We start from the raw sequence: 26,110 nt of genomic DNA, 5'->3' as shown, positions 1-26,110 counted from the left end.
TAGAGTATGTTGTGCAAAATTAAATTTTGAGATGGTAAGGGTAGGACTTCCCATGGTGAGTTCCTTTTGCTTTGAATCATTATCAGAAATAGCTGAGAAGTGAAACGATGAGCTTTTCAGGTCCAGTTATCAGGCTTGAGCTTGTTGTTTTCATATCCAGATGAGTGCAATGGGGATTTTATCTACTTGTGGAAGCAAGAGGGTTTCGGGCAAGGCTGCAAAGCAGCTCTGTGTAGTGAGTAGCACAAAATGCAGACAGCTGCTGGGTTGCTGAGCAAGAAATGCCACTTCTGTCACCACTCGTAAAAGCAGGAGCATGATCATACGTTTTCCTTGCACTCTGAGGCATTGGTAGCACTGGGCTGCCAAATGTGAAAGAATGCAGTGCTGGTAGGGTATTACAGAGCAAGATAAATTTATGCTTAGAAATCTGTCTCAAAGTATGATTAAGTGCTAGATGCTGCAGGTCACAGAAGTGCCTGAAATCTCACGTTAGTTGTGGGTGGTTGGTAACTTACAGAGTTACTCTTTCATTAGGAGAAGCCTATTAAGGCTTTTAACAACATTTCTGAAATTATGCTGAGTAGTCTTTCAGTGGCAGCATGTTTGCCATTCTCTGGTGCTGTGAATAATTGGTGTTTTCCATCAGTGGTGCTGCCAGGATGAGACCTGGAATGAGACGTGCGTGAGACCTGGAAGCAGGCAACCTCAGGCTGTACCTCTCCTGTATTTCTTCAACAGAGCTTTCAATCCTAAAGCCAAGCTCTACATACTCTCCTAAATGCAGCGTTACTACCTTTTTCCTGTGCTACAGCCCTGCAAAGCAGTGATCTGTGTGACTATTGAATGTTCTAGCAATGCTCAGAGATCACACTTTAAAATAAACTAATTCAAATTAGGTATTGTAGCTGCATCCCTCCCTCACCCTGCTTTTTCTCAGTCTCACAAGTCTGGAGAAGTTGAGAATCTGTAGAAAATTCATTTTGCATTTAAGATATTTTGAACCAGTGCTATAAAATTTCGGGGTAAAAAAATAATGTTAACAGCCATCAGCAAGTACAGAAGATTGATTTTTAAATGCTAGATCACTGGAAAATATTTCTTAAAATACTTCTGGGAAGTCACAAGAGTAACAGGTGGGGTAAAAAAATAATGTTAATAGCCATCAGCAAGTAGTAAGTACAGAAGATTGAGTTTTAAGGATTTTTAAATGCTAGATCACTGGAAAATATTTCTTGAAATACTTCTGGGAAGTCAAGAGTAACAGGTAAGGTACTTGTGAAGACTGAAACTATTTACTTGCTTGTTTTTACCAGTTTATTGTCAATTTTGAACAGGGAGACTCATGGCAGTGGTGGGGATTTTTTGTTGGTTTTTTTTTTTTAATGTTTTAAATGTCTGTATTTTAAAATTCACCCAGTGGAAGTTTTTAGGATGGAGATGTGTGCAGGACTGTAGGCAAAGCTATTGAAAAATGTACCCATTACATTGAAATGTTTGGCATGTATCCATTATAGCATATGCTGCCTCCAACATTTACAGTGTCTCAGTGCAGTCTTTCTCATTTGCTCCCTATTCAGAAGCACACTTGTTTATCCTGATTAATTTTTTTTTTTTACTATAGGGCATTTGCATGTTAAAGGAAGTCAAGAAAAAATGTCAAAGTCATTAAAAAACTACATAACAATTAAGGTAATTTCTTTGTTTGAATTGAAGCAATTTTGTAGGTTTATAATATGTAAATATTAATCACAGCCCTCTTTTGAGAAAGCTTTTGAGTGTGTGCTTGTGCTGCAGTGTTTCTCTAGTACAGATGTATCTGTTATTGTGGATCTGGAGGAAGGATACCTGCTCAGATTCATGATTTCCTTATAACAATGGATCTTGCTGAGCTGAGAGTGTAGGAGCAGAGTTTGTGCCTGGTACCAGAATCCTGCACTGCAGATTTGTGGCTGGACTTGGCAGTCTCAGGAGTCTTTTCCAACCTGAATGATTCTGTTCTGTAGAGATGGGTTCTCATTGGTCTATTCTTAATAATGCTTTGAAAAAGCATGGACTTGGAAAAGAATGGGTGTTTTTCCTAGTCCTTCTTTAGGTGAAATGGGGCATAGTGTCAGTGTTTTGTCAGGAAGCTTCAGGGTATCCTGAACCACACTATTGCAGCAGTCTCTCCCATTACCATTATTTTTTATAAGGTGGCCTTGCTGATGCAGAAGCTTTGCCTTCTGATACCCCCGAGCCACATGGCTGTGTGATATGTCACTGTGTCCCCAGGTCTTTGGTGTGGCCCAGAGCAGGGTTTCTCTGCCAGCTGTGTGTGCTACAGCTGTGCCTGGTGCTGGGGTGGCTCCCACACTGGCTGATGCCTGCTGCTGGAATTGGTGATTTCCTTCCTTTAGACAAAGCTTGGGAAACTGCTTTGGCATATGTGTTCCCCTTTGCCCTCTTGGAAAAATTAATTAAAATCCCTTTAAAAAGAGGTTCAATATGAGCTGCTTTATTCCTAAGTCTTCTGATGCTGTCTGGGTACAGTTAAGCCTTGTTTCCCTGGAGCTCACAATTTTCACAGAAATCTCACAAGTCTCAGCAGATGTTGTGGACAGGGTGTAGAAATGACCACAAATGCAGTGCATGGAGTTAAAAGCAGCATGTAAAATGTTCCTCTCCACATCCTCCATGATGGCACAGCTTGTGCTGAGGAAACAAATATTTCAGGCCTGTCTCTCTTTTCTTGTTGGTCTCTGCTTTTCATGTCTGCCCTTACACATGGGTAACAAGCATTAATCTTTCCTGAAAAGTGATTTTCAGTCCAGGGAAACAATTTTTTCCTCTACAGCTGCCTTGACCTTGAAAGTTAAACCCTACATGGAGGGTTTTGTGCCTGTGCCAAAAGAGGGGAGGTCTGTCCAGGATCTTCCCTTGGTCCAGCCAGTTGCCACCTGCATCCCAGGCTGTCACCTGGGCACAGCAGCCCATCCTCTACATCCAGCTGCCCTGTTTCCCTCCCCTTGTACCCTTCTCCAGTTTTTTCTTTGATTTTTAATAGCTAACAAAAAAAAAATTAATTTAAATTTAATTAATTAAAAAATTTTAGTTCTGACCCTGAAAATCAGAGAGATTGTGGTAACACAGGGCCAAGCAACCTGCTTTGAAAGAGCTGTGATTCTTCATCTGTTCTCTGTTTTAAAAGAAATGAAGAGTTGTTTTCTATAGTTTGGATGGTCCTTTCCCAAATTTGAATTGATTTCTGTACTGTATTCATATTCTTCTACCTCTGTGTATTAGTGTAAAGCTGCTGTGCATATGGGGTGCACTCATTTCTATCCAGTTTATTTTAAAAACCCACAACAAACAAATGAACACCTACCAAAACAATCAGTATTACTGTTTCTTGATTGTGATTGCCTCAATTATTTCTGTTTTCACTTGAGAGACAGCACATTGCTGATGCTTTTCCACTGTTCAGGCTGGTTTAGTCTTGTACCAGAAGCCTTGTCTAAAATGTGAGATTTAAGCAAATGACACTTTCCATGTTTTATCACTTGTACTGTCTTCTTATTATTTTTTATTTTTGTGGCACTTCAGTGATCCTCACCCATTTGCAAATAAAAAAAAATTGCAAATTAAAAACAAAACAAACAAACAAAAAAAAAAAAAACAAACAAAAAAAAACAACATACAAACCCCCCCCCTCCAAAAAAGCAGAAATGCAATAGTCACAGTCAATCTACCACAATGTCCAGCCTTGCTTGAGAGCAGGGTTGGAGGTGATTGAATGCTTTATTATTTTACCTTCCAAACATTTAAATAGTTCATTATACTATTACTATAAAGTAATTGTACTAATAGTAATACTAATAGTTTACTGGAGTAAATTATTTGTAAAGCTAGATAAATATTAGAGTGGAGTTTATTAGGCTTCATAATTAACACAGATAACTCTTTTTATATTGCTAAGATTTATCTTTGTTCACTCCCTATGTTTCTTCATATTCTAGTCCTGTAGAAAAAGTGCACTTATTTTCTTTTTCAATGAATTTTTGGTTTTGTAAAGTTTGCACAACTCGGGAGCTTTCCTGTCTGTAAGATTGTATCCCAGTCTTAGTCTGATACTTTCATTTTGGGGTTTTTTTGCAAAGTTGTTTTTACAGTGTATGTTTGATTGTACCAGCAAAGTAATTTTCACTGTCTTAGTGGACATTGTGCATATATTTATATCTTGTATATATGTATGCACACCTATCTTATATGGAACTGAATTTTATTTAGTTTAGGTTTTAAAGCAGTGTTAAAGGTTTTTTGCCTGTCTTAAATTGCAAAGATGCGTTATTTGTCGTGTTAGTTTGAAAAGCAAGGGGGTGAAAGAGCTCCTGAAGAAACTGATATCGTGCTAAAGCTGTCTTTTTGTGCACGGAGTTTAGGATTTCCTGGAGAAATGCTCATCAGATCAGTTCAGAATGTTTTGTTTGCGTGGCAGATACAGCTCAGGTAAGGACCAGCCCCTTCCCTGCATGGCTTTCCCCACGCCTTTCCCACAGCCAGCTCCCTGTGTGCTTCCCGGAGTGCCGTGGGTGGAAGGGTTTTGGTGGTGCTCTCTGGGGCTGCTCTTTGGCTAACATTTAGAAAATTGTCTTTACTGGGCGCAGTACATAACCATTCATTTAAATACCTTCTTGAGCTTAGTTGTGACTCATAGTTAATTGCATTTTAAATTAATGAATTACCTCTCTCTCTGGTTTGCCTCTGTTGTAGTTACTTGTATTGCAGTCACGATCAGCTGGTTTTGGAGATGTATCTAGATGGAGGTGTGGCTTATATTCCTGTAGAGGGTATGACGAGGGCTGGCTAGTAATTTTTTATCTCCCTGCTGTGTTATCATTTTTGTCCTGTGGAGTTCCTGAATGTTCAGGCAGTTCTGTGGTGCAGTGCAATTCACTTAGACCAGCACATGATAACCTAATGAACACCTTAGTTGGCAGATCATCTCTCTGCTAGTGGGGAGATTTTGTCAGGTTCCCTGTGTACGCCACAGTGTTTCCAGCAGGTAGATGCTACTTTGAGCTGGAAGAGGTTTTCTTCTGTCTGTGTTCCTACCAGTTTATTGGGACCTACCAAAAGCAGATAGTATTTCCTTAACCACTGCTGGGTCACCTGGCTTGTTGGCTGTCCTGGCATGGCAAGGGAATAGTGGAGCATGGGCAGCAGCTGCTGTGGTGTCCAGTGGGCCTCTGTCTGCCTTGGATAAAGCACCTGTAGCAGTGTGACTGTGAGCTGGCCTGCCCAAGGCTCTGAGGCACTGCCCATGCCTGTCAGTGTGCAGTGTGCTGCCAGGCTTTATAGTCGTGCAGTCATTGGGCTGAGAAGTCTTTCTGCTTGTTCATACTGCTAGCTGCCTTGCAGGAGCCACCCATATGATCTTCCTGGTGGATCCTCCCTCTCCTAGGACAGTTGAAGGCATCAGGAACTGAGCAATTGCAGTATTTCAAAGCATGGGGTAGTAAAGAGAGAGGTGATTATTAACTTCCCTGCCACTGTCACAGAAAGAGAGGGGTGCATCCAACTGAAGATCTGCTGCAGAGCAGCATCCTGTTTGGGCATGCAGAGGATTGGTGGCATGCTTGGCTGTTTTGGGGTGATGATGCAGGGCAGTGGCACACTTGACTGGTTGCTCCTTTTAGGAGATGAAATACCTTGTGTACACTTAGGTGGCTCCTTGGCTGGGGGCACTTGGGAGTCGTGAACAACTGCGTGTTTAAAACAAGAGGAAAGACTAACACCTGCTACCACTGTCATATATACGTTTGTCATGTGAGCAAGAGCTAAATGTCTGGTAGTTTCTAACCTTGCCTCAGGACAAGGAATGGCACTGGAGCCCTGCAATGGAGAGCTGCCTGCAGGCTTTCTTCACTCCCTGTCAGCTGGTTGCAGTTGAGCCTGTGCCTTTTGCATTACTTCTAGGATAAACACCCCCTGAGGTAAAAAAAGAGTGCTACCTGTGTGGATGTGGGTGGCTTTGATGAAAGGATGTGCTGGTGTCATATCAGAGTATAAGCCAGTTGGCAGGTAAGGGTTGCTCAGAAGTCTGCACTTCCCACCTCCACCTTACAAGGCCATGTGCATTATTAGCTTCCCAGTAAAGAGCCAGAGCTGGTCTCTGCTGAGCCAGGTATTCACTGTGCTGCCTGTCAGCTTGTGTCCCTGCTATCAGTATTCACTTTGGTCTAAACTTAAGTTTACTGCACTCCTTCTCATCTTGCTGTCTGCTGGTATTTTTATTAGAAGTGAGATCCCAAGCACCTTCTTGTTTCTTAAAAGTTTTTTATAGCCTAGACCCATGGGTGATGGTTGCTGCCATTCCTATCTGCCAAAGAAAGCCTTTTATAAAATCCAGGTTTGTGGGTCAGGTGGTACCACAAAAGTTGGATTGAATCTGTAAAAAAAGGTCTTTGTAGGCATGTGGATGGGGGCAGCTGCTGGCAGTGGGAATGGCTCATGCTTGATACTGTGTTTTCTTTGGCTTGGAATGGGCCTTTTTTGTTGTCTGGGCTACCCTCCTGTTTTTGTGCCTGCTAGCATACACAGATAGAGACAAATGTGACTCCAGACTGGCCCAGCCTCGGAGGGGCAAGGGTTGAAAGGGGTGAGTGCAGGGAGGTGTACGTGTTTCATGAGAGTGGAGTCCCTTCCTGTGATGATCATTGTCAGAGGAAGGATAAAGCAGCATGCCTTGCTTGTGGGGAAGAGGAGAAAAGTCAGAGAGAAGAGACTTGGATCATCCTTCCATAATGTATTTCTGCATGGGGTTCCCTGCTTCATCTGCTTCTCTGCCTCTCTGGTGGTGGGGCAGAGCTGCTCGGGCTGAAGCTGAGCTCTGGGGGCAGTGGTGATTATCTGGGCATTTTGCTTTGGCTGGTGCCTCTGGCTGTTCCCTTCTTGGCCTGAGTCACCACCCTGTGGCACATCTGGGGCTGTTGGGAAAATCATTCCTAGGTACCCGAGGCAGCAGCATGGTGACCAGTGTGCCAGCTGCTTCTGGGTGCAGCTTGGAAGGACAGGTGCCATCTCTGAAGTCCTGTGGGACCCTGCTGTGAGGCAGCACTTTTCCTCTTGCATCTCTTCAGCAGTGGCTTCACTTTATGCAGTGTGATAAATCACAGGGCCTGTGAGCCCGGCCACAGGCAGTGGGGTTCTGTCTCCAGAATGTTCTCCTGGTCACCAGAAATGCTCTGGTGATTTTGTGAACCTGAGTGAACTGCAATGTTTTGACCGCTCTGAGGTGTAATTACTTGTTGGTGCTAATAAAGAAATGTTTTGTAATTTGATGATGCATTGGTGATGCTGTCGGTGGCGAAGGAGGGAAGGAGTGGGGAGCACAGTGAAGGTTTATAGGGCCAGGCTTGCCTGTGCTGCATTGTGGGTTTGCAGTGCCTGCAGGCAGTGGTTTAGGAGTATGCCCTCAACTGGGGATGAAGAATGGCTTGAACGAAAGTAGGTTTCATCAGGATAAACTTTTATCAAGTATTCCTTGCAGAATTCTTGTAAGCAGGTTAATCAGTTGAGTAATGCTAGTGTATATAAATGATCATTCTCAGTGTCTCATTGTGTTATAGAGGTCCGTTTGAAAACTGAGTAAAGCTTGATTTAATGAGGCAGTGAAAAATCTGACAAATAGAGGTCCAGACTTATGCCTTTGTTACACTGGGGTAAATCCTGTGTAAAGTCTGTTTAAATAGTTAGGCTTTCTTGGGATTTAGGCTAATAGAAATTAGATTGGATCTCACATCTGGCTGCTTTTTCCCTCTTACATCTGTCCTCTTGGTAGAACTGTCTGATCTAAAGAGTCTGTCTGGGCAGCACTGGATAATTCTATAAAGCAGCTGGATGCACCAGGCAGGAGCAGAGGTGAGATTTCTGTGGAAGCGATGGGTGATGCTCAGTGCTGATGATATTAGGAACGTGCTGGCAGCTGTAGTTTGGATGTACCTTATTGCTGAGGTCAGGTGTACAGCAGTGAAGCAATGCTGCTCTGGCTGTGAATGGCTCTGGTGTGATCCTGGGGGAAGGAGTGCAGTCAAACTCAGGCCTGTCCTAAGGACACAGCTTCCACTGAGGTCAGGTGAGCTCTCTTATGTGGGCTCCAAAAGCTTTTCTACAGATAATTGCACATTCCTGTACAAATTTAAAAAAGCCTGTCACTGATAGCAATTCCCAGTAAAAGTGACAGTGAGCTGGTCTGGCACACCTGCACTTCACAGGGTGCAGGCAAGGTGAGAGGAGCCTGCTGAACTCCTGCCAGCAGGAGTGGACTCTGGAAGCTCCCAAAGTGGAATTGCCTGCCAAAGGTAGGGTCTGCCTGGGTGCAGTGGGGATGTCTGTGTGCATGGATGCCTTGTTAGTGGTAGGGCTGATGTTACTGTGGCTGGTGGAAGAGAAGCTCTGTAGGGTTCCTGTGTGGCACATCTCATCGTAAAGTGGAGCTCAACTGTGGATGCAAGGAGTCATTTACCTCGAGGTTTTATCTTTCTTTCCAGTGGCCATAAGAGGCTTTGATATGTGTGAGTGTGATAAATCCCATCCTAGACGTGCCCTTATGAGTTTAAGCAATTTGGTTTTTTTCTCTAAAAATAGCTTTCTCAAAGTAGTATGGTCAGTTTAGCTCTGATGTTGTGAGGGAGTTGTTCAGGAGCTACACCACAAATTTTAAGTTCATCTTGATTTTAGATGTTGGTGAGGCAGCCCTTTAAACAGAGTCAGTGGTGAGGGTTAGGCTTCTTTGGACATCTCTAAATACAGATTGTGTCTACCTAAATTAGAATAGGCACAGAATTAGAGGTACGTGTTGCCATAACTAGAACGCTTAGAAGTATATTAAATCCTAATGCTTTGGATTGATGACTTTGCAGAGAAATTCAATAATGGAAAAAAATTAAAATTAAATAGTGATTGCATCAGTAAACTTCCACATTCAACTTTCTGAATCAGTTTGATAAGTGTTCCAGTAGGTTATACTTTGTCATATATAGTGATCGTCTTTTATATTGATTTAATCTACCTGGTGTGCATGAAGAATGGAGCTTTTAATTAAATGTGCAATTAATTGTAAGAAGTTTGCTATACAAATAATAACAAGCTTCTCCTTTGTTTCCAAATACTGTTCTTATGTATGACAGACAACATTCTCTCCATCATAATGCCTTGATTTCTTTTTTCTCAGCGGTAGAATTTAGTGAGGAGAGCATGGAAGATGCAAAGAACCTTCTTCAGGCAATCTCCTCATTTATTAGAGATGCAAATGCTTATATAAAAGGACAACTGGTGTGTGACCCTGTTAGAGAAGACATATTGTGGGAAAGGTAAGTGCCCTTCCCATATCTTAAAAGATTGTGATTATGTGAGCAATAGTTTGCTGACAGACTCAAGGGTTCTGTTTAAGAAGCAGGACAAGAAGGACTAAGCAGCAGTCCTCCCTCCCATCCCAAAAACCAAGGGTAATTAAAACAAAAAGTCTCTTTCTAGCTTGCTGTTTTTGCTCTTAGTCTGCTATACTCAGTTCACTGTTTTTTTAAAATCACTGTTACTTATCTGGTGTGCCTGTCCTAACACAGGCATCTTTGCCCCTGGTGAGTGGTGTAGGAGGCAAAGCTATGGCAGTTGTGAGGCTCCCCAGTTCATAAGCAGAGCTGGGCAGTGTTGATTTGAGAAGAAAGAGGATGACTGGAGAGTGACACACCTTGGGCACGTGGATTTGTAAGCAGGCTGGCTGGCACTGTGGTGTGCTGCAGAGGAGAGAAGGGGCTGCTGAGAGATTGGCCATGGGCAGGGATGTCACAGGGAAGGAAGGAATTACAGTTTTTGTGACCCTGACAATGATGAGGAGAATCCTTTGGAGTCCATTGTGAAAACCAGGTGATCTTCAGGACTGAGGTGAGCTGTGTGTTGGGTGCAGAGCTGAGAGCAGAGCACGGAGTCAGGGTAGGAGGGGCATTGAGTGCCACAAAGCAAAGTTAGTGCAGGCAGCTCTGGCTGTAGAATCAGGGGGGAGACAGTCTGTGCTGTGGAGGTGAGAGGCAGCTTCCTTATGGCTCAGGTGCCTCACTGTTGGGGAAGCTTGTGGCTGCACTGGCAGGTTGCAAGGGACACTGGAGCCTGTTACGGGAAAGTGGAGTTGCATTAACTAGCTGTGGTATTTGGCAAAAGCAAATCCTTCAGCAGGAGTCTGCAGGAGTTCTGTTAGTGCAAGATAAAGCTGAGAGGCATGAGGAAGTTGAAATGGATAATCAGTGGGGGATGTGTGGGAGGGCACAACTTGCGTATTCCTAGGTGTAAAAACAATGAAAATGAAACAAAGCTCTTAATTAGCAAAGTGTTAGGTACTCAGTGGAGAGGAGTAAGCTTGCAGGGAAGAGTGTTGGGAAGAATGAATTAGAACAGCAGCCATCCAGTATCTGAGGGGAGGTAGGCATTCCAGGCAAAAAATTACAGAAACAGGCAAAACAAGGCTCAGGACAGCCCCAGAGATGCTAGGACAGCTTGAGGTTCCCCTGCTCCTTGGACTTTTTTGGGAAATGGCATCCTTGGGCCAGTGCTGTCAAGCTCTGGTTCACCTGGCTGTGTGTGGGAGCATGTTGCCAGCAGCTGTTTGTAGCTCTCCATGTATCCCTGCTGCTCTCCTCATCTCCCTCTCCCAGTGGCTGCAGCTGGTGGTGCAGGTTCTGTGGTGATCAGTGCTGGTTCCCATGGCTTTTGGCACTGCTACACAAATATTGCCAGTGGACCTTTCCACCTGGGCCATGGTGAGTGGAATACCTTGGGACTGGCATTGGGCTCCCCTGGGAGATGAGGAGGCAGTGCTTGGTTCTGAGTCGGATCCTGACAACAGGATTCTTGGCCAACCCCAGGACAGCTTTCTTGCCAGGCACTGGAGAGCTGCCTGTGATGTGCCTTTGGAAGAGAAACATGCTGTTAGCATGATTAATGGGCTGCTGGAGAAAAAAACCAAAACTCAGTGAGATCTTTGATATGCTTAATATCAGTCTCATTTTCCATCTGTTTTTAAATGATTTGAGGCAAACTTTGCTCTGTTGTTGTTGGCCCCTCTGATTAGCCATGTATATTTATTGAATGGATAACACTTAGGATTTTGACATGCAAAAGATTTTTCCCTTCACAGCAGAAAGATGTATTCTCCCTGATGAGTGCAGCACTGCCCATCACAGGACAGCTGGGAAGGAGATGGCAGTGTCCTTTCAATGACTCCCTCTGGCTGAATGGCTGATGAATTCAGCATACTGCTGGCATCTTGTTTGTCTTATCTCAAATGTTACCTTTTCTTCTTGAAGGCTAGCCAACACAAAAGTAACCGTGAAGGCTGCGTTTGCAGATGACTTTGACACCTCCAGGGCTGTTGCAGCAATTATGGACCTCATTCACCATGGCAACAGACAGCTTAAGGCTGTTACTAAGGTAACCCATTAGGATACAGAGATCAGAAAATGACAGCTGTCCACTGTCCTACTGCTTAATGCAGACAGATTAGTTTATTGTTCACATAAGATACCAGCAGAAACAAAGCTCCATAAATTTTTGACCTTAGTGGAGCCCATTTGTCCTGACCCTATCACAGGAATTGTGCATGGCTATTGTTTTGTGCTCTGTTGTGTCCAGAGGATGTTTCTTTCCTGCTGCCCTATATTATTTATACCTAAGGCTTTTGGAAGTCCTAAAGCTGTTGTGACATGCTGCTAATTTTAGTGCTGGTTCTGTGTTCTTACCCTGTTTCTTTGCTTAATATACATGCAGAGAAATTAAGCTAAACTGGGAAGTGGTGGGGGGTGGTTGCTGCAGGGGCTTTGGCCAGCAGCCTCAGGTGCACTGGACAGTCGTGGTGGTGAGTTCAGCATTGGGGACTGAGTGGCTTCTGCTGTCTCCTGTAACTGGCATCAGCATCAGTCTGTCTTCAGATGGCTTTTGGCAAGTTAAGACCCTGTTAAGATCTCTCATGCTGATACAAAGAATGTGGTAGGTCAGGACAAGACTTGAGCAATAAACACTATCTGAAGCACTTCTGGGTTTTCCATTTACCAGCAGCTCCCTTTGTTACTCAAGGTGAGCACCTCACCCGTGTTGCTGTGCTCCTTGAGTAATGGTGTCGTGTTCACCATGTTTGTGTAGTAAAAGAAATGTTGTATACATGGTAATGTACTGGTTTTAAGAGAGAGAATTAGCCTGTTGGTTTAGAAATCCTACCTTGCTCTGGTCCCGTTTTGGCATTGGCTTTAAATTTTGTCCTTAGCCTTATCTTTACAAATTGACTCTCTGAGCGGATCCCTGACCTGAAACACTTTGCAGCAGGGATCTGTAATGGCATTGCCACTCTTAGCTACAACTACCCCATTTTGTCAGTCACTGCTTGTTCCCCCTGAATTCCTCCTGTCAGTTGTTTTGTTGAGAATGGGATGGGATATTTGTGGGGCACCTGACTCAGATTTCTGGTTGAGGTAGTGGAGCTTTTCTGGGTGCAGCCCAGCTGTCTGGAGTGTTCCCTCTCTATCATGAGTGTAATTTTTCTCCCTAAGAACTGTGAGTAAATCCACATAACTACTTATGCCTCTCTTTAGCCTTCCTGCTAAGCATTTCTCAGCTTAGATGTCATGCTTCTGTTCCTTTCAGTGCCTTTCCTTTTTCAGTGCCTTTCCTTTCCCAGTGCCCTGCTCCAGCTCCTCCCAGTTCAGATATTCCTATACATTTTAGATCATGGCTTATCTCAGGCCCTAAGGAAGATGTCAGATAAAATCCAGTACCAGCTGCTGATTTGCTTGTGCATGTCATCACTCTTATTTTTTTAGACAAGGGTTAGTCCCTTAAATTGCTCCTCATTCTGTCATTTAATCTTTATTTTATTGTTGCTGCTGCTGCTGATTGCTGGTGCTACCAGGGCATGACAAAATGCCATACACTGTCTCAAAGTGGTCTCCACATGGATCAAATCAATAAGATACTCAAAGAATTTGTTTTTAACCTTTTATATTATAGGTGCCTGTGAATGTGGGATTTTGTTCTTTTTGTTTTGTTTCTATACACACAGCCCTTTCATGCCCAGAAGTGCTATTTTTAGTTCTAATTTACTGCACACATGTAATGTGTGGCAGCTTCTCACATCTCTTCTTGCCTGCGCAGGCTAGTGATAAGCTCTTCCCTTCCCTTGTTTACTTAAATCCCTTCCCTTTGTGCTGTGAGGTGCTTTTGTATCTCTGTAAGATTGCTTGTCTGGGCAGGTGTTCCTGATGGAGGTAGATCTTTATAATTAGTAGTAGTTTTCCCTTGTGGACTAGGCTGCAGAGAGATGCTGGGCTCTGTAATGTGTATTGACTGGACAATCTCTTTTGAGTGTTTTCTAAACAGGATGCTGGATCTCCTAGAAGCTCTGTTGTGTATGGAAGCATTATTTCCTATATTGAAGGCTTTTTCAGTGCCCTTGGGATGTCCTTTGGAGAAAGACAGGTAATGAAATACCTCTTCTGTGTGTTCGAGGATATGGTAGCAGCCCCTGTGTTTCATAGAGTGCTTTCTGAAAGCATCAGATGTAACAAAGTTATTTATGGTTTTAGTAAACCTTTCTGCACGGCTTGCAGATTCTCCTGTGATGTTTTAGGAGAGTATTATGAGCAGGTGGTACAAAGTGTGGGCTTTTTAGTTCTTGGAAGTACTCCCATGTGACTTCTGCACCAGTTTTGCTGTGGAAATGAAAGACAGAGGAACGAAACAAGAAAAAGGCATTGGAGGCATTTAAATTGTCCTGTAATGTCTCTGGCTTTCCCCAGCTTTTCCTCTTCTTCCTGATGGTTGCATCCAGGCTGGCTTCAATAGCTGTGTGAATATTTGCAGTTGTGAGGGATCCCACTCCTCTGCAGAAAGCCAGGGGAAGGGGCTGCTCTGCCTTGAGCCATGGGGGGGGATATGGAGAGGGGAGGACAGTGAGCTGGGGATGGGGCCCTTACATAACTAGTTCTTGGAAAGATAGGAATGGGGAGAGGAAAAAAAGGAGAGCTGAAAAAAAACAGTTCAGAGCAACGTACTGAACAGGAAAGAAAGTCGTCAGTTTGGAGGTGATATCCCAGTGTATGGAAGCATTTGAAATGAGACTTCACTGTTGGAGAATAGCAGGGTGTTCTTTGCTCCTCTCCTCAAATATGGAGCTGAATGCAAAGTAGTGGAAAACTTTCTGTAGAGAAACTGTTATGCAAAATAGAACTGTTAATTTGGGGAGGGGGAGAAGAGAATAAGAAAATGTATATAACAGTATTCATCCTCCAAAAATCAGGCAGTGTAGTGGTAAATGCATTTATTTAGTTTGTCTCCATGGATTTTGTCACAAAATTACTTTCAAAACAGTGTCTGGATGTGATTTGGCTGTGTGTTACTCCTCACAGCCTGTAGTTTGCATGTTAATTTTAGTGGCATACTAAACACTTACATTTTTTGTTAGCTGGATGGCAAAGACATTCCTCCAGATTCTGGGCTGTCTGCATGCAGGCATCTGCTGCACCTATATTTCTGCTGAAACAAGTATCTGAATGCCTTTCTTTGTTTTAGGCTGTGCTAGTCCCTTTCTCTGTGTGGCAGGAGGATCAGCAGAAGATGCTGGTCTGAGATAAGCAGGAAGAAAGGAGCAGCTCATCAGACTCCTCTCTGTTCCTCTGCTCTTTCAGCTTCCAGTAAATGAATCTGTCAAAGTCGTTATCAGAAAGGTCCATGGGCTACCACAGTTTAATAAATAAAATGGTGTAGGGATTGTTCCCTGACTCTGAGACCAGCCAGAACAGCTCAGCATCCAGCCTTTCTTGCCTCTTAGCCAGGCAGCCCCAGGCATGCAGCTTGCCAGGAGCAGTCCCTGACCACAGTGGGTGCTGGCATGTGTGGGACAGGGCTGCCTGGCCTGGCCACTGCTGTGCTAACAGTGCAGAGGATACAGGCAGCAGTGTTTGGGCCCCCTCATTTGGATGTTTGCATGTAGCTTGTGGGTCTGTCTTGCTCCTGGGCTGGGATTCATCTCAGCTAATCAGCCTAGTGTGGCTGCCTGTGCTTCTGAAGTCATCAGTGGGGATGCTGAGGAATGGCTCATCTCAGTCTAGTGGCTGTATTACAGTAAGAGAGCCTGTCTCTCCCTCTGCATTGGCAAGAGAAGATCTTATCCACAGGCAGGTAAGATGAATCCATCTGGAAAGGTGATGAGTGAAAACCATTGTGCCTGTTTTAGAACTGGGAAGCTTTTGCTCTCCCCAAAGAGTCCAGAGTGTTGAGTGTATTGCAGGTGCAGCTGGGGCCAATCTGTGGAATAAGCAAGGGCCAGAAATTTTGAGATCAGCCCTGAGAGGCTGTTTTATGTGGCAGACTGGTTCATCCCCTAAAGCTGCTCCTCCTTTTGAAGGCTCTCACTCCAGGTGCCTGGTTTGAATTCTTTCAGTGGTGTTTGTAGAGGCATGTTTCTTGTTCCCATCATCATGGCTTTCCCTTCTGTATTTAAGTATTTATCCTGCCACAGGTTACTGTGGAGTGTTCTGACACTTAGATTTATTACCTTTTTCAATCTCATAAACTTTTTCTTTAGTGTGGTTGCATGTTTTGAAAGCTTGGGGAATTCACTGCATTTCACACTCTTATCTTCAACAGCTTCTCCCTCACTTCCTCCTCCAGCTCCTCTTTTTTGTCTGTGACCTCTGAAGCTCTGCTCCCTTTCGTTTCCATCCTGCTGTTTGGTGACTAAACCCAGTCCCTTCTGGCTTTAATTACTCAGCTGCCCTTCTGCTCCCAGATGATGCTGCCAGAAGCTTTGCCCGTGGCCTTGGTGTGCTTTGTGCTCCTGCTCTTGTGTCCTAGTGATAAAACACTGTGGTGAGGTTCTCTTGTTTGTTGGAGGTTTGTCCTTTTGCTCCCCCTTGGGAGTTTGCCTCTAATGAGAAACAGGGAAGGTCTCTCTGCCAGGGGTGAGATCAGGAGCCTGGCTGTGCCAGTGCTGAGGAGTGGCCTTCCTCTTCAGCCAACTCCCAAGCTCCTGTCCTGGCAGCTGTTGGAGCAGGACTCTGCAGGAGGAGGAGTCTGTTCCTTTCCTGAGGCATTGACCAGTGAGACTCCTGCCAAGCCAGAGGGGCCAGGGATGCTTGGACGTGGCTGAGGGGAGGAAGGGGCTCGGCTGCAGCCAGGAAATATCCACGCCCTGTGTGCAGTAGCTGCTGCTTCTGTCAGGTTTTCTTGAGTGGCTGAAACTTATTATTGGGTAAGGTGGGTCAGATGAAAGTTCTGTGGGTATGGGAAGGATTTCTGTAGATGAAAGGAGAAGAGATAGGATGGACTGGAGACTTAAAGCCAACATACTTTTCCTGATTTGTGTTTCCTGAAGGTGGTCTGGAACTCCAAGACAGAGTAAGGGGCTGGTGTATTCTGTGTCTTTGGACTTCTATAGCCAAGGAACTGTCTGAACTGGTGGCTAGGCTTCCTTGGCTGTGTTGGATTCCTGTTGCCAGGCCTTTCTTACATTAACTTGTCAGATCCCTTTTTAAGTTACACACATTTTGGCATATCCAAGATTTCCTGTGGAGATAAGTTCCCCACTTGGGTTATGCTGTGTGTTGTGTTCATGTGAGAGCACTGTGCTCCAAGGTAAATGCTTTATTGTGCAGGAATATGCTGAATTATTTCCAAGTGTGACCCCACTGTGACTTTTTGTCCAGCATTAGTGAGATGGTGACATTTTAATCCTACCAATATATGGAAGGTGCACAACCAAGAGAGATGATAAAGCCTCACATTGCTGTGGAGATGGGGTTGATTTTTTTAATATCAGATGTTGATTTTTTTATATCAGATGTTTGTAAAGCCCTGTTTGATTTCTAGGTGGTTGTGGGAGGAGACAAGTCTGCAGTGCTCTCCAATGTCATTGAAGAGCTGGTGAGGTTCCGCTCGAAGGTCCGGCATTACGCGCTGGCTCTGCCGGAAACGGCAGGAGCCGAGGAACCCAAACAGGAGCAGAAGGAGAAGAGGAAGCAGTTAATGCAGGAGAGAAAGCCCCTCTTGGAGGCTTGTGACAGTCTGCGTGGAGACCTTGCTGCCTTTGGAATCCACATAAAGGTAGAAGACAGTAACCCTCTTTGTGAGGCTCAGTCACTTTTTAAGATAACGCATATTTTTGTCCTTCACTCCCCTTCATCAGCTTGTGGTGTGGTGCCCTGCTTCCTGTGTGACTGCAGAGCAGGAGCTGGAAGTCAAGCCCCTGTTTGGCTATACTGCTGCCTTCTCTTCTGCTCCCCCTCAGCCTCGTGTCTCCATGCAAGGCACTCATAATATGAAAATCTCATGTTATTCAGAAATCCCTAAGTTTGCCCAAGTTCAATCCAGAAGGAAGGGTGTGAGGAATGTGTGCAGTCTTAAAAAAAGATTGCAAAGGAACTGGAAAGTAAACAGAGTTGTGAAAATAATGCCTTCCTTCTACCTACCCCACACTCCCCACCAAAAATAAGTCTTCATTAGAAAGCCTCTTCCATCTTCAGCAGCTTCATTTCCAGTTGTTCCTGAGCCACAGGGACTTTGCCTGATTCCTGTATCGCTCCTCTCTCTATCCTGCTTTCTACTTTTAGCCTACACCTAATGCCAGTGTTCTTTCCCATTATCTCAATGGCATCTCTGGCTCGAGAGAAGACCCTCTATGGCATTACTGCCTTCTCCTGGTTCCAAGGACCTGCATTGCTTCTTTAAAGTGCTGCTTCTTCCAGTTCTCTTGGTCATTGCCCTTCTTTCCTCTGTGAGGCGAGGGTCAGTGTTGCTCCTTGAGCGCAGAATAATCCTCCACATTCTCTCCCTCCATCCAGTTCATACTGTTCATTTTTCCTTTCCTTGGGAACTGATGCTGGCAAGTCTGGTTCCATGTTTTGCCAGTGGGAGGATGGAAAGCACAGTGACATCAGGGAGTGTCAGCACACATCCGCTCCCGCTGCCGAGCGTGAGGGCTGTCCCTTGTCAGGGCTCTCCTCTCCTGGATGACAGCGAGAGTGCCGGCAAAAACCAGGCTGAGGGCAGAGCGTGGTGCTGGTGGTGAGCTGCACCTGTGGAAGGAAAGGGAAGCTGCAACATCTGCTGCCTTTAACTTGTTTGTAAATCCCTACTACACTCACCTGTCAAGCAAGTTTGCAAATGCAACAACTACGCTGAGACAGTCTTGGGGAAGCAGCCTGCTGCAGCTCCACCTCCATCCTTTTGCAGATCTGTTTTGGTTTGTTTTTAAGGGGATTTACATTTAAAAACCTCACAAATTAGTCTTGAGCTTGAAGGATTCAAACCATTCCATTTATTTAAAAAAATTTTAATAACCTGAAGCTCAGCATAATCTATCCCAGACTAGATTGCTCCAGAAGACGAAGCACAAATGCACTTACGAGCACACACAGAGCAAGCACCCAAAGCTGAACTCCTGCTTTTTTTGCTGACACTGTGGAAGTAGCTGAAGGCGTGTTGTGAAGTTAGCTTATACCTTGCTTTTGCAGATCCCAAAGAGTCCTGCAGACTGAGTGAGGCAGCTCTGCACTTCCTCACACAGGCTCACCAAAGCACATGTGCAACAAGACACAGCCTACACAAAGCAGGGCTCTCCCCACCCTCTTGCTCAGCATGAGTCTGCCTGGCTGGGTCAGCTGATGCCAAAAATGCCCCGGTAAAACAGCACCTAACAGGGGTCCTGCTTGCCTAATAATTGCTTGAGGAAGTTATGTGAATTTCTCATTTCTGTCCAGGCCCTCATGTCCACAAAATGTTTGAACCTCTCATCTACATGCATTAATGCCAGCATGCTGCCCTCTGTCACATGAGGCTCAAGCAAGCCAGCAACTTCTAAAGTCCATGTGGAGGTGGAAAAGCAGCAGAACAGATGAAGCAGACAAGCCTCAGCTCCATCCAGTGCAGACTGGGAACCCCCTGGTTGGAGGCAGGGCAGGGAGGGTGTGGCTTGAATAGAAGCTTAATTTTCTTAAAAATCAGCTTTGTAGAAAGGGTAGTTTCTCCTTCAGGTTGTAGCTTGTCATTTCCCTAGTCTGGTTTCTTCTGTCAGGTTGCTCATTGCAAAGGATGTTGGCTGAAGTTACATATCTTGCAACAGACTGATTTAAAAAAATCCATGTCTTTTCCTGTCATTGTGGCATGCTTGGAACCTGTGGTACCAAGTAAAATGTATTTAGGCATCAAAAAGTTTTGATTTGCATGTAAAAAAAGATTCAACAATTCCAGCTGCTCTCATGGAACATTGTTGTGTGTCTATGTTCAGATTAACTTTCATTTTCAACCATTGCAATCAAACAGCTGGTTCTAAATAGAATGTTTAATTTAGCTGTAATATTGCCTTTCAAAAATATGACAGTATCACATTACAGAGAGTAAAACCAACAGGCTTCTGTCCTGAGTTCAGATTAAACATGTTTAGCACTATATTTGTATGTATTGAGATTTTTTCAGGAACATGAGCCATTGAGACTTGAAAATACGATTGCATGAGTTGAGTGTAGCTACTCATGTGAGAGGCTGCACCCACTGCAGCATTCCACACTGAAGAGGTGACATTTCTACTCTGTATTTCTTCCCTCTGAGCTAGGAAAAATTGTCTAGTTTTGTTTTACAACTCTGAGCATTATTAGTAGCAGTGGCATTCCTGTGAGATTGTATTGCCACCTCTTTTGCTCAATTGGATGAATAGCTTTGCTGAGTGAATCTTGGTTAAAAAAACCTGTGATCCAGTTGGGCAGGACTGACCTGCTTACTTTCTCTTACAGGACAGAGCTGCTGTTTCAACCTGGGAAATTGTGGAAGGAGGCCAGACAGAGAAGCAGACTGAGAAAAAAAGCTGATCCTTCATCCTTGGACTTGTTTTTTATTTCAGCTACTTCAGCAACTGTTGTAAATACTAATTCTTTCAAAATAAAATCTGTTGAACAGAATGGCTAAAAATGATAGCATGTAATTTGAGCAAAACTGTTGGCACTAGTACTTGGTAAATAAACACAGGGCTTGCAGCACAGGTGGTGGGAGCATCCAGAATGCAAGGCAGCACAGGAGCAGCTGCACTGATTTAACACCACGAGGCATGGGTCTGTTCTGCTGCAGGAACTGCCCCAGCCCTAAGGCTGCTCACCTGCCCTCACCCCGTGTTGCTGACCTGAGACAGAGTTTAAACAGAGTGAAGGCAGAGGCAAGAACTTAGGCCTGTTTTTAAGGTGAAAACACTTAAGTTTTATGCCTGTTGGTCTGACAGTTCGGTTTCTCTCAGATATAGGAATGGGGGATACTTTTAACCTTGAAGTATTTCCTTACTGCAGTGGTGCTTCTTTGATCCTGTGAAACCTTTACCTGTAATAATATGGTATCCAGTTACCTGTAAGGCTTGGTGCTTCTGTTTGCTTTTGCACAGAATACAAGGAGATTTCTCTAGCACTGGGCTTCTAGTATGCTCAGGATCTCACCAGAATTGGGAAGATAAAATTAGGATGTATATGTATTAGTATAAAGTAAGTTTAACCTGTTCAGTTACTTTTTGCTGGCCATGGTTGCTGTACCTGTGGGCAGATCTCTGACACCTGAGCTGACCTGTGTTCTAGGGCCTGTGTTGATACAGGGCTGGTACTTACCTGCTACCTCCACTTTCTTTAAATCAGTTTACAAAAACAGAAAAACCAAGAACATGGGTTCATCTACAAGGCACTTGTGTGTTTTCAAAGTATCTGTTCAAAAGGATAAAGGCTTTCTTTTATACTGTTGAGACCAAAATGTGTAGCTCTTTTTCTGCTCCCTTTCTCCACTATCTGTATTTCCAGAGAAGAGTGGGGTGTCTCTTCATTCAGCACTGGGGCACAGGTGCTTATTTGACACAGCTGCTATTGTACATTTGTTCGTGGCAGTGTTGTTCTAGCAAAACAGAGCTAATGGTGAGCAGCAGCTCAGCTGCTGTGGGAAATGGGATCAGCACACACCAAACAAAAGTCCAGTCAATTTGCTATTATTTTTATTTCCTACCAAAAGAAACTGCTACATTTCCAGAATGTTTAAAAATTGTAACAATTAATATACATTAGTGAATAACAGTTACAACTTCTGTGTAGCTTTAAAACCAACAGGGCAAGTTGAAATCTGTACTGAGCTCTGTTAATTGATTGACTTTGCCTACACGTCATTTAGTGTATAATACCACTGATATTCTAATCACAAGAGAAAAATCACTTATTTTAAAGGCAGTAGCTGTTTTAAAATCAGTTTTAACTTTCTGATTTCATTTTAAAGTAGTCAGGTTTCTCAAATACCTTTAAGGGAGGGAAATAATAGCTTAACTTTCCCCAAAGATGCAGACAGTTTATAAAACTGCTTAAATTAAACACTAAAACCTCATTTCTTAAGAGTAGTCTGTGAACCCTCATAGAGTAACACAAGCAAACACTTCAAATCCTATTTTAAAAATAGGTAACTGGTTTAAAAAGAAAAAGAAAAATGCATCAGGGTGAGGTAGTAGTCACAGTGCATCCATAAATACCAACTCTAAGGGCTGAAGGAAAATACTTGGAGTAGCCTTTCTGATTCTGGGTGCTTTCTGCAGGCAGCTATTGCAAGGAATGAGAACAGTCTGAGTGGTCTGGGACACCACATTCCAGCTGGGAGCACTGCAGGGGTGGCTGTGCTGAAAGGCAACATCCACTGCAGGAACTGGATGCGTTTCATCATTGTTCTGGCACTACAATGAGCAGCAACACTTGGAGCTGGGTTGGAGGGTCAAGGGCAGCACCCATTTAAATTTTCTTTGCAGGAACTTGCCTCCCTCTCCAATCAGGTTCAGTCTCTACAAGCTTTGACTGAATCTCCAAAAATTAAAGGAATGGTCCCGTGCAAATCCCATGGAAGTTCTGCTTTACACCTAATGCTTGCCTGCTCTGCCAGTGCACCAGATCAGTGTCTGTCTGTCCTGCAAAGATCAAGTAAAAGCCACTACGCTTTTTGCTCTAAAAGGTCCTGCTTTTTGCAAAACTAAGTACTTCACCTGAAGCTCAAAGACTGACCACCCTATTTCTGTTTCTGCCTCTGACTTGCAGCACATGCTGCCTGCACTCTGCTCTGAAGGCACAGGTACGAGCCGTGGGCTGCCTTTTGTTCCTTCAACTTGTATTCCCACTGGCTCATCGCTGTCCACCTACAGATCTGTGTGCTGGGCTGCTCTGAGCTCTAACCCAGCAGGCAGCTGGAATTTTAGAAGCACTTCACTCTTCCATGATCACTGAGAGCTGAACCAGTTCTGCTGGGTATCACTGAGTTTCGTGCCCCACCTAGTACCTCTCCAAATGACAATTTCACAAGTTCATTATACCAAGTCAAGACCAGATAAAGAAACACAAATTTATTTCTTTTCCAGGTAAGCCTAATTATTAATGAATTTTACTGCCAAGATACCTATAGCGTATCTTTATTCCGCCAAGGGGGAACCTTTAAAAAAAACTAACAAGACATTGCAGGAAGGGATGCCTTGTCTAAATGAATGCTGCCTCTAGGACCGGGAATGGGAAAAGGCAACTAATTACATTCAAAATCTACAGCAACTCTCATGCATTCCCTTTCCAAAGAGGCTTACGTTTTGCTTCTTACTCTACTAGCATAGCAAAAAATGAAGTGCAATAGCTAATTCTAGACAGAGGGTCTAAGAATGACAAGTGACAACCTTGGAGAAATCCAAGAAATTCAGTTGAGCTGGTGGAAGAATTTTATCTAAGTATTAAGTGCATTTTTTTTTGCTGTTCACACTTTAGTTATTGCTCAATAACTATCAAAAAGAACAGAGGAATACTTTCAGTTTAGTTTTATTATATTATAACAGATCTGCAACTACAGCTTATTTCAGCCAAAACATTTTTGTATTCCAAACTCTTAAAAAATATCTACATTAATCATATTTTTCTATTCTTAAAAATAAAAAAAATCTACCTAACATACCAATGCTGCTACAGCACTTGAAAGGGTGCATTATGTAAATTCTACGGTACATGTAATTACTCTTGCAGTCATTGTTCTTTTCTTCTTTGCTGCTTTGGCTTCAGGTTTCAAAAAGTTTGTTAAAAGCTGTTCCAACTTCTGAAACCATGTCAGAGGCTGTCATTGAACGTCCGAATTTCTGAAAGGCTTGGTGGTTAGACTGCCTCGTGAGAGAGCAAGCTCCAAATGCAGCCACTAGAAAGGGATTTTGACTGAAAGGAAGAAAAAACCAAAAAACAACATTATAAAGAGAATTCCAACACATCTGTGCAATCTGTGAGGTGGTGGACATCATTATACCCATAAATGTTAGCATTGCCAGGAAGGCCTCTTAAGCAAACATGCTCTCACTCTTGCACTGCAGAGCATCTTCATCTGATTTTTTTGAATCAAGTACTTCCCTACCCATGGCACAGCATGTGACTGAGTGAGAAACACCACCAGGGCCAAAGCACCCAAAAGGCCAACAGGCTTAAGATTTTCTAAGATTAAGATTTTTTAAGATTAATTACCTTTCACCTCCAGAGCATCTAGTCATAGGCTGCTTGCCATAAGCAGTGGGGAAGGTGCTCCATGTCTAGTTCTACTGATGTGAAGCTTCATGCTTTCCTTCAGAGGAAGACCAAAGGCTCACCCGACAGCCTTTCACCCCCTTTCCTCTCCATTCTCTGGGTAACTCCATTTAGTTTTTGTCTTGCAGGGGTGGGGGAAGGTCATGGGGCTGCAGACAAGAAATTATTTTCAGCAGGGCCACAGAGACTGCCCCAGGGACTTCATTAGATGAGCTTAAAAGGGGTACAGTGGCAAGTGAAGACCACAACACAAGCTAAAGCACTGCTGTAATGCCTCTACACACTTATGAACTGCCCAAGAGTGTGCACCCAGACCCAGACCTGTAATGCTGAACCTCTCCCAGAGAAGCCAGCACAGTCCAGAGCCACCTCTACCTTTCACCTCCAGAGCATCTAGTCATAGGCTGCTTGCCATAAGCTGCCTTAAAACAGAAAACAACTGTGCTCCAGGTCTGGCAGATCAAAAACCTCACAAAGCTCAGCCTCAGCTGAGCATTGCTGCCTGGAACACACTGAAGACCTCCTGACTCCTCTGCCAAGTGAGAGTTTTGTGAAGGATCACAATGTAAAACACAGACAAAGCAGGACATGACTTTACAATTAGATGCTACCTAAGCAAAATTTCCATGTGCTCATCAAGGTGCAGGTGTATTTAAACCACCTTGAGAGTAATCCTGGATGCCCAAATACTGCTGTGAAACAAGAGCTGTGTACAGGCTCCTGGGCTCAAGGCAGCTAAAGCATCAAACACATCAGCATCCTCTCTACTCAAGTGAGGAATCCTACCTACAGGTACCACTAGCACCCCTGAAAAGCCAGTGCAATCTCAGTGTTTGAAAACCTCTCTGTACAGAGCCATTTCGAAATGCCAGAGCCAGGCAGAAGCTGGAAGGACTGGCTGGACTGCCTGCAGTGCAGTCTCCAAGCAGATGCCCTGACTCACTGAACCCAAAAAGCTCCTCCTTTCCTGCAACACATGAGGCAGGCAGGATTGGTACAGCAGGTGTCTGAAGGGTCACCTTAACACCACTGCAGGAGACACAATGCATTGCTGATGCCAATTATACTTTCCCTTCATCTATAAAATAAAGGAGTTTCTGAGCGAGCTGTTTAGAAAAGCCACAGGAGCTCAAGTCAGGAGTGCCTGGAAAACACATGCTGTGTTTGCTAATCTCTCCAGCAATTTAATACTGCTGTGCTGCACCCCATGCAAAAATGAAGTCACTCTTTTAACAACTTAAAACAGAATTCCTCCTTTAGTGGCAGCTGCAAATTCAGATACCCAGAATGACAAAGGAAACCAAGATTGTGTGTGTTAGATTTTAGAATTCTGAAGCCTCGGGCACCTTGTGCAGTGCCCCTGTGGTAACGCAAACACAGCCTGGATAATTCCCAGGGACATCTGATACTGTGCACATGCAGCATCCCAAAGACTACAGGTCTCCACTCCTCAAGCTTCCACAGTTCCTGACTTACTGAAAAGAGAGACTGTAACTCCCTGACTGCTTACATTCCTTTCAACTTTATTTGAAGCTGATGCTTTCACAGAAAGACTGCATGACTATCTGAACCAGCTAGTTCAGCAGGAACTGATGTAATTTAACTAAAAAGCCATCTGCATGGCTGCTTTATAAACAACCAAAGTGGACTGCCATTTGGCCTGAAAAGATTTACTCTCTTTGAAGTTGTATTTTATTTGCAAGTTTTAACATACCTGCCCCACTGAATTACATAGCCACAATGCAGGAGGATTCACCAAAATAGAAAAAAACAAAGCCAAACAACATGTCTTTTGAATTAAAGAGATGTTATTGCCAATGACTACCACTTATTTATCCTTTCTACTTTCTGCCTACATTCAATTGTTTTGAAAACACATACCTCATACATAAATGTCCTTATGAACAGATCCAGAGGCTCTTCTTCTGCCCCAGACTTGGGAGATGCTAGATTACTGAAGAGTTTGTCTTACTATAATTATTACTGTTATGTAGACTGCTCTAGAACACTCTTTTTAAAAGTACATGGATATTTTCTTACCAAAATCTCAAATTTCACTTGGAAATTTATAAAATAGCAGGTCTACAACAGTTACCATAGGTGAACACAGGCTCACAGCAATAAGTGATTAATTAATATTCATACCCATTTGTTTTTTCAGCTCCAGCAACAAATGCCCAGTGTGCCAAGACTCCAAGAGAACCAGAAAGGAGGTCCCCCTGTCCACCACATCGCCGGCTGCTTCCTTCGTGACTGCACACAAGTACTGTGAACACACAAACCAAAACCAGAGTCATGTGCTTTTATCCCTCTGTTTGCAATGACAGCACTGCAGCTGCAAGGGCCACCCTCTGAGGCACACAGCAACTAACAGGTGGGAGACTTAACACAGGCAGCAGAATACGCTGAAATACACTGTTCTTAAAAAAATGCATTAACAGTTTTAAAAATACCTTCCTCATTATCTTTTAATCCTTTGCACGTAACATTGCACAATG

The 26,110-nt window shown here is 43.8% G+C and overlaps 2 protein-coding genes across 4 annotated transcripts in view; one reads left to right on the top strand and one right to left on the bottom strand.

Moving 5' to 3' along the window:
* CARS2 (cysteinyl-tRNA synthetase 2, mitochondrial) overlaps positions 1 to 19,983 on the top strand; it is a 42,713-nt gene extending 22,730 nt beyond the window's left edge. For all 3 annotated transcript variants that reach the window (XM_039714122.1, XM_039714120.1, XM_039714121.1), the window contains 7 exons: positions 1,625 to 1,692; positions 4,422 to 4,488; positions 9,215 to 9,353; positions 11,340 to 11,463; positions 13,402 to 13,500; positions 16,891 to 17,124; positions 19,809 to 19,983. In XM_039714122.1, coding sequence (XP_039570056.1) covers positions 1,625 to 1,692; positions 4,422 to 4,488; positions 9,215 to 9,353; positions 11,340 to 11,463; positions 13,402 to 13,500; positions 16,891 to 17,124; positions 19,809 to 19,883 — 806 coding nt within the window. In that variant the 3' untranslated portion in view covers positions 19,884 to 19,983. The remainder of the gene's footprint in view (positions 1 to 1,624; positions 1,693 to 4,421; positions 4,489 to 9,214; positions 9,354 to 11,339; positions 11,464 to 13,401; positions 13,501 to 16,890; positions 17,125 to 19,808) is intronic.
* Positions 19,984 to 21,017: 1,034 nt separating this feature from the next.
* NAXD (NAD(P)HX dehydratase) overlaps positions 21,018 to 26,110 on the bottom strand; it is a 50,460-nt gene continuing 45,367 nt past the window's right edge. Inside the window, 2 exon segments of the mRNA XM_039714211.1 lie at positions 21,018 to 23,252; positions 25,758 to 25,878. Coding sequence (XP_039570145.1) covers positions 23,102 to 23,252; positions 25,758 to 25,878 — 272 coding nt within the window. The 3' untranslated portion in view covers positions 21,018 to 23,101.

The sequence above is a fragment of the Passer montanus genome, unplaced genomic scaffold, assembly GCF_014805655.1.
Source record: "Passer montanus isolate IOZ18808 unplaced genomic scaffold, ASM1480565v1 scaffold3, whole genome shotgun sequence".
Taxonomy (NCBI): domain Eukaryota; kingdom Metazoa; phylum Chordata; class Aves; order Passeriformes; family Passeridae; genus Passer; species Passer montanus.
This window is presented reverse-complemented; position numbering and strand designations above follow the sequence as displayed.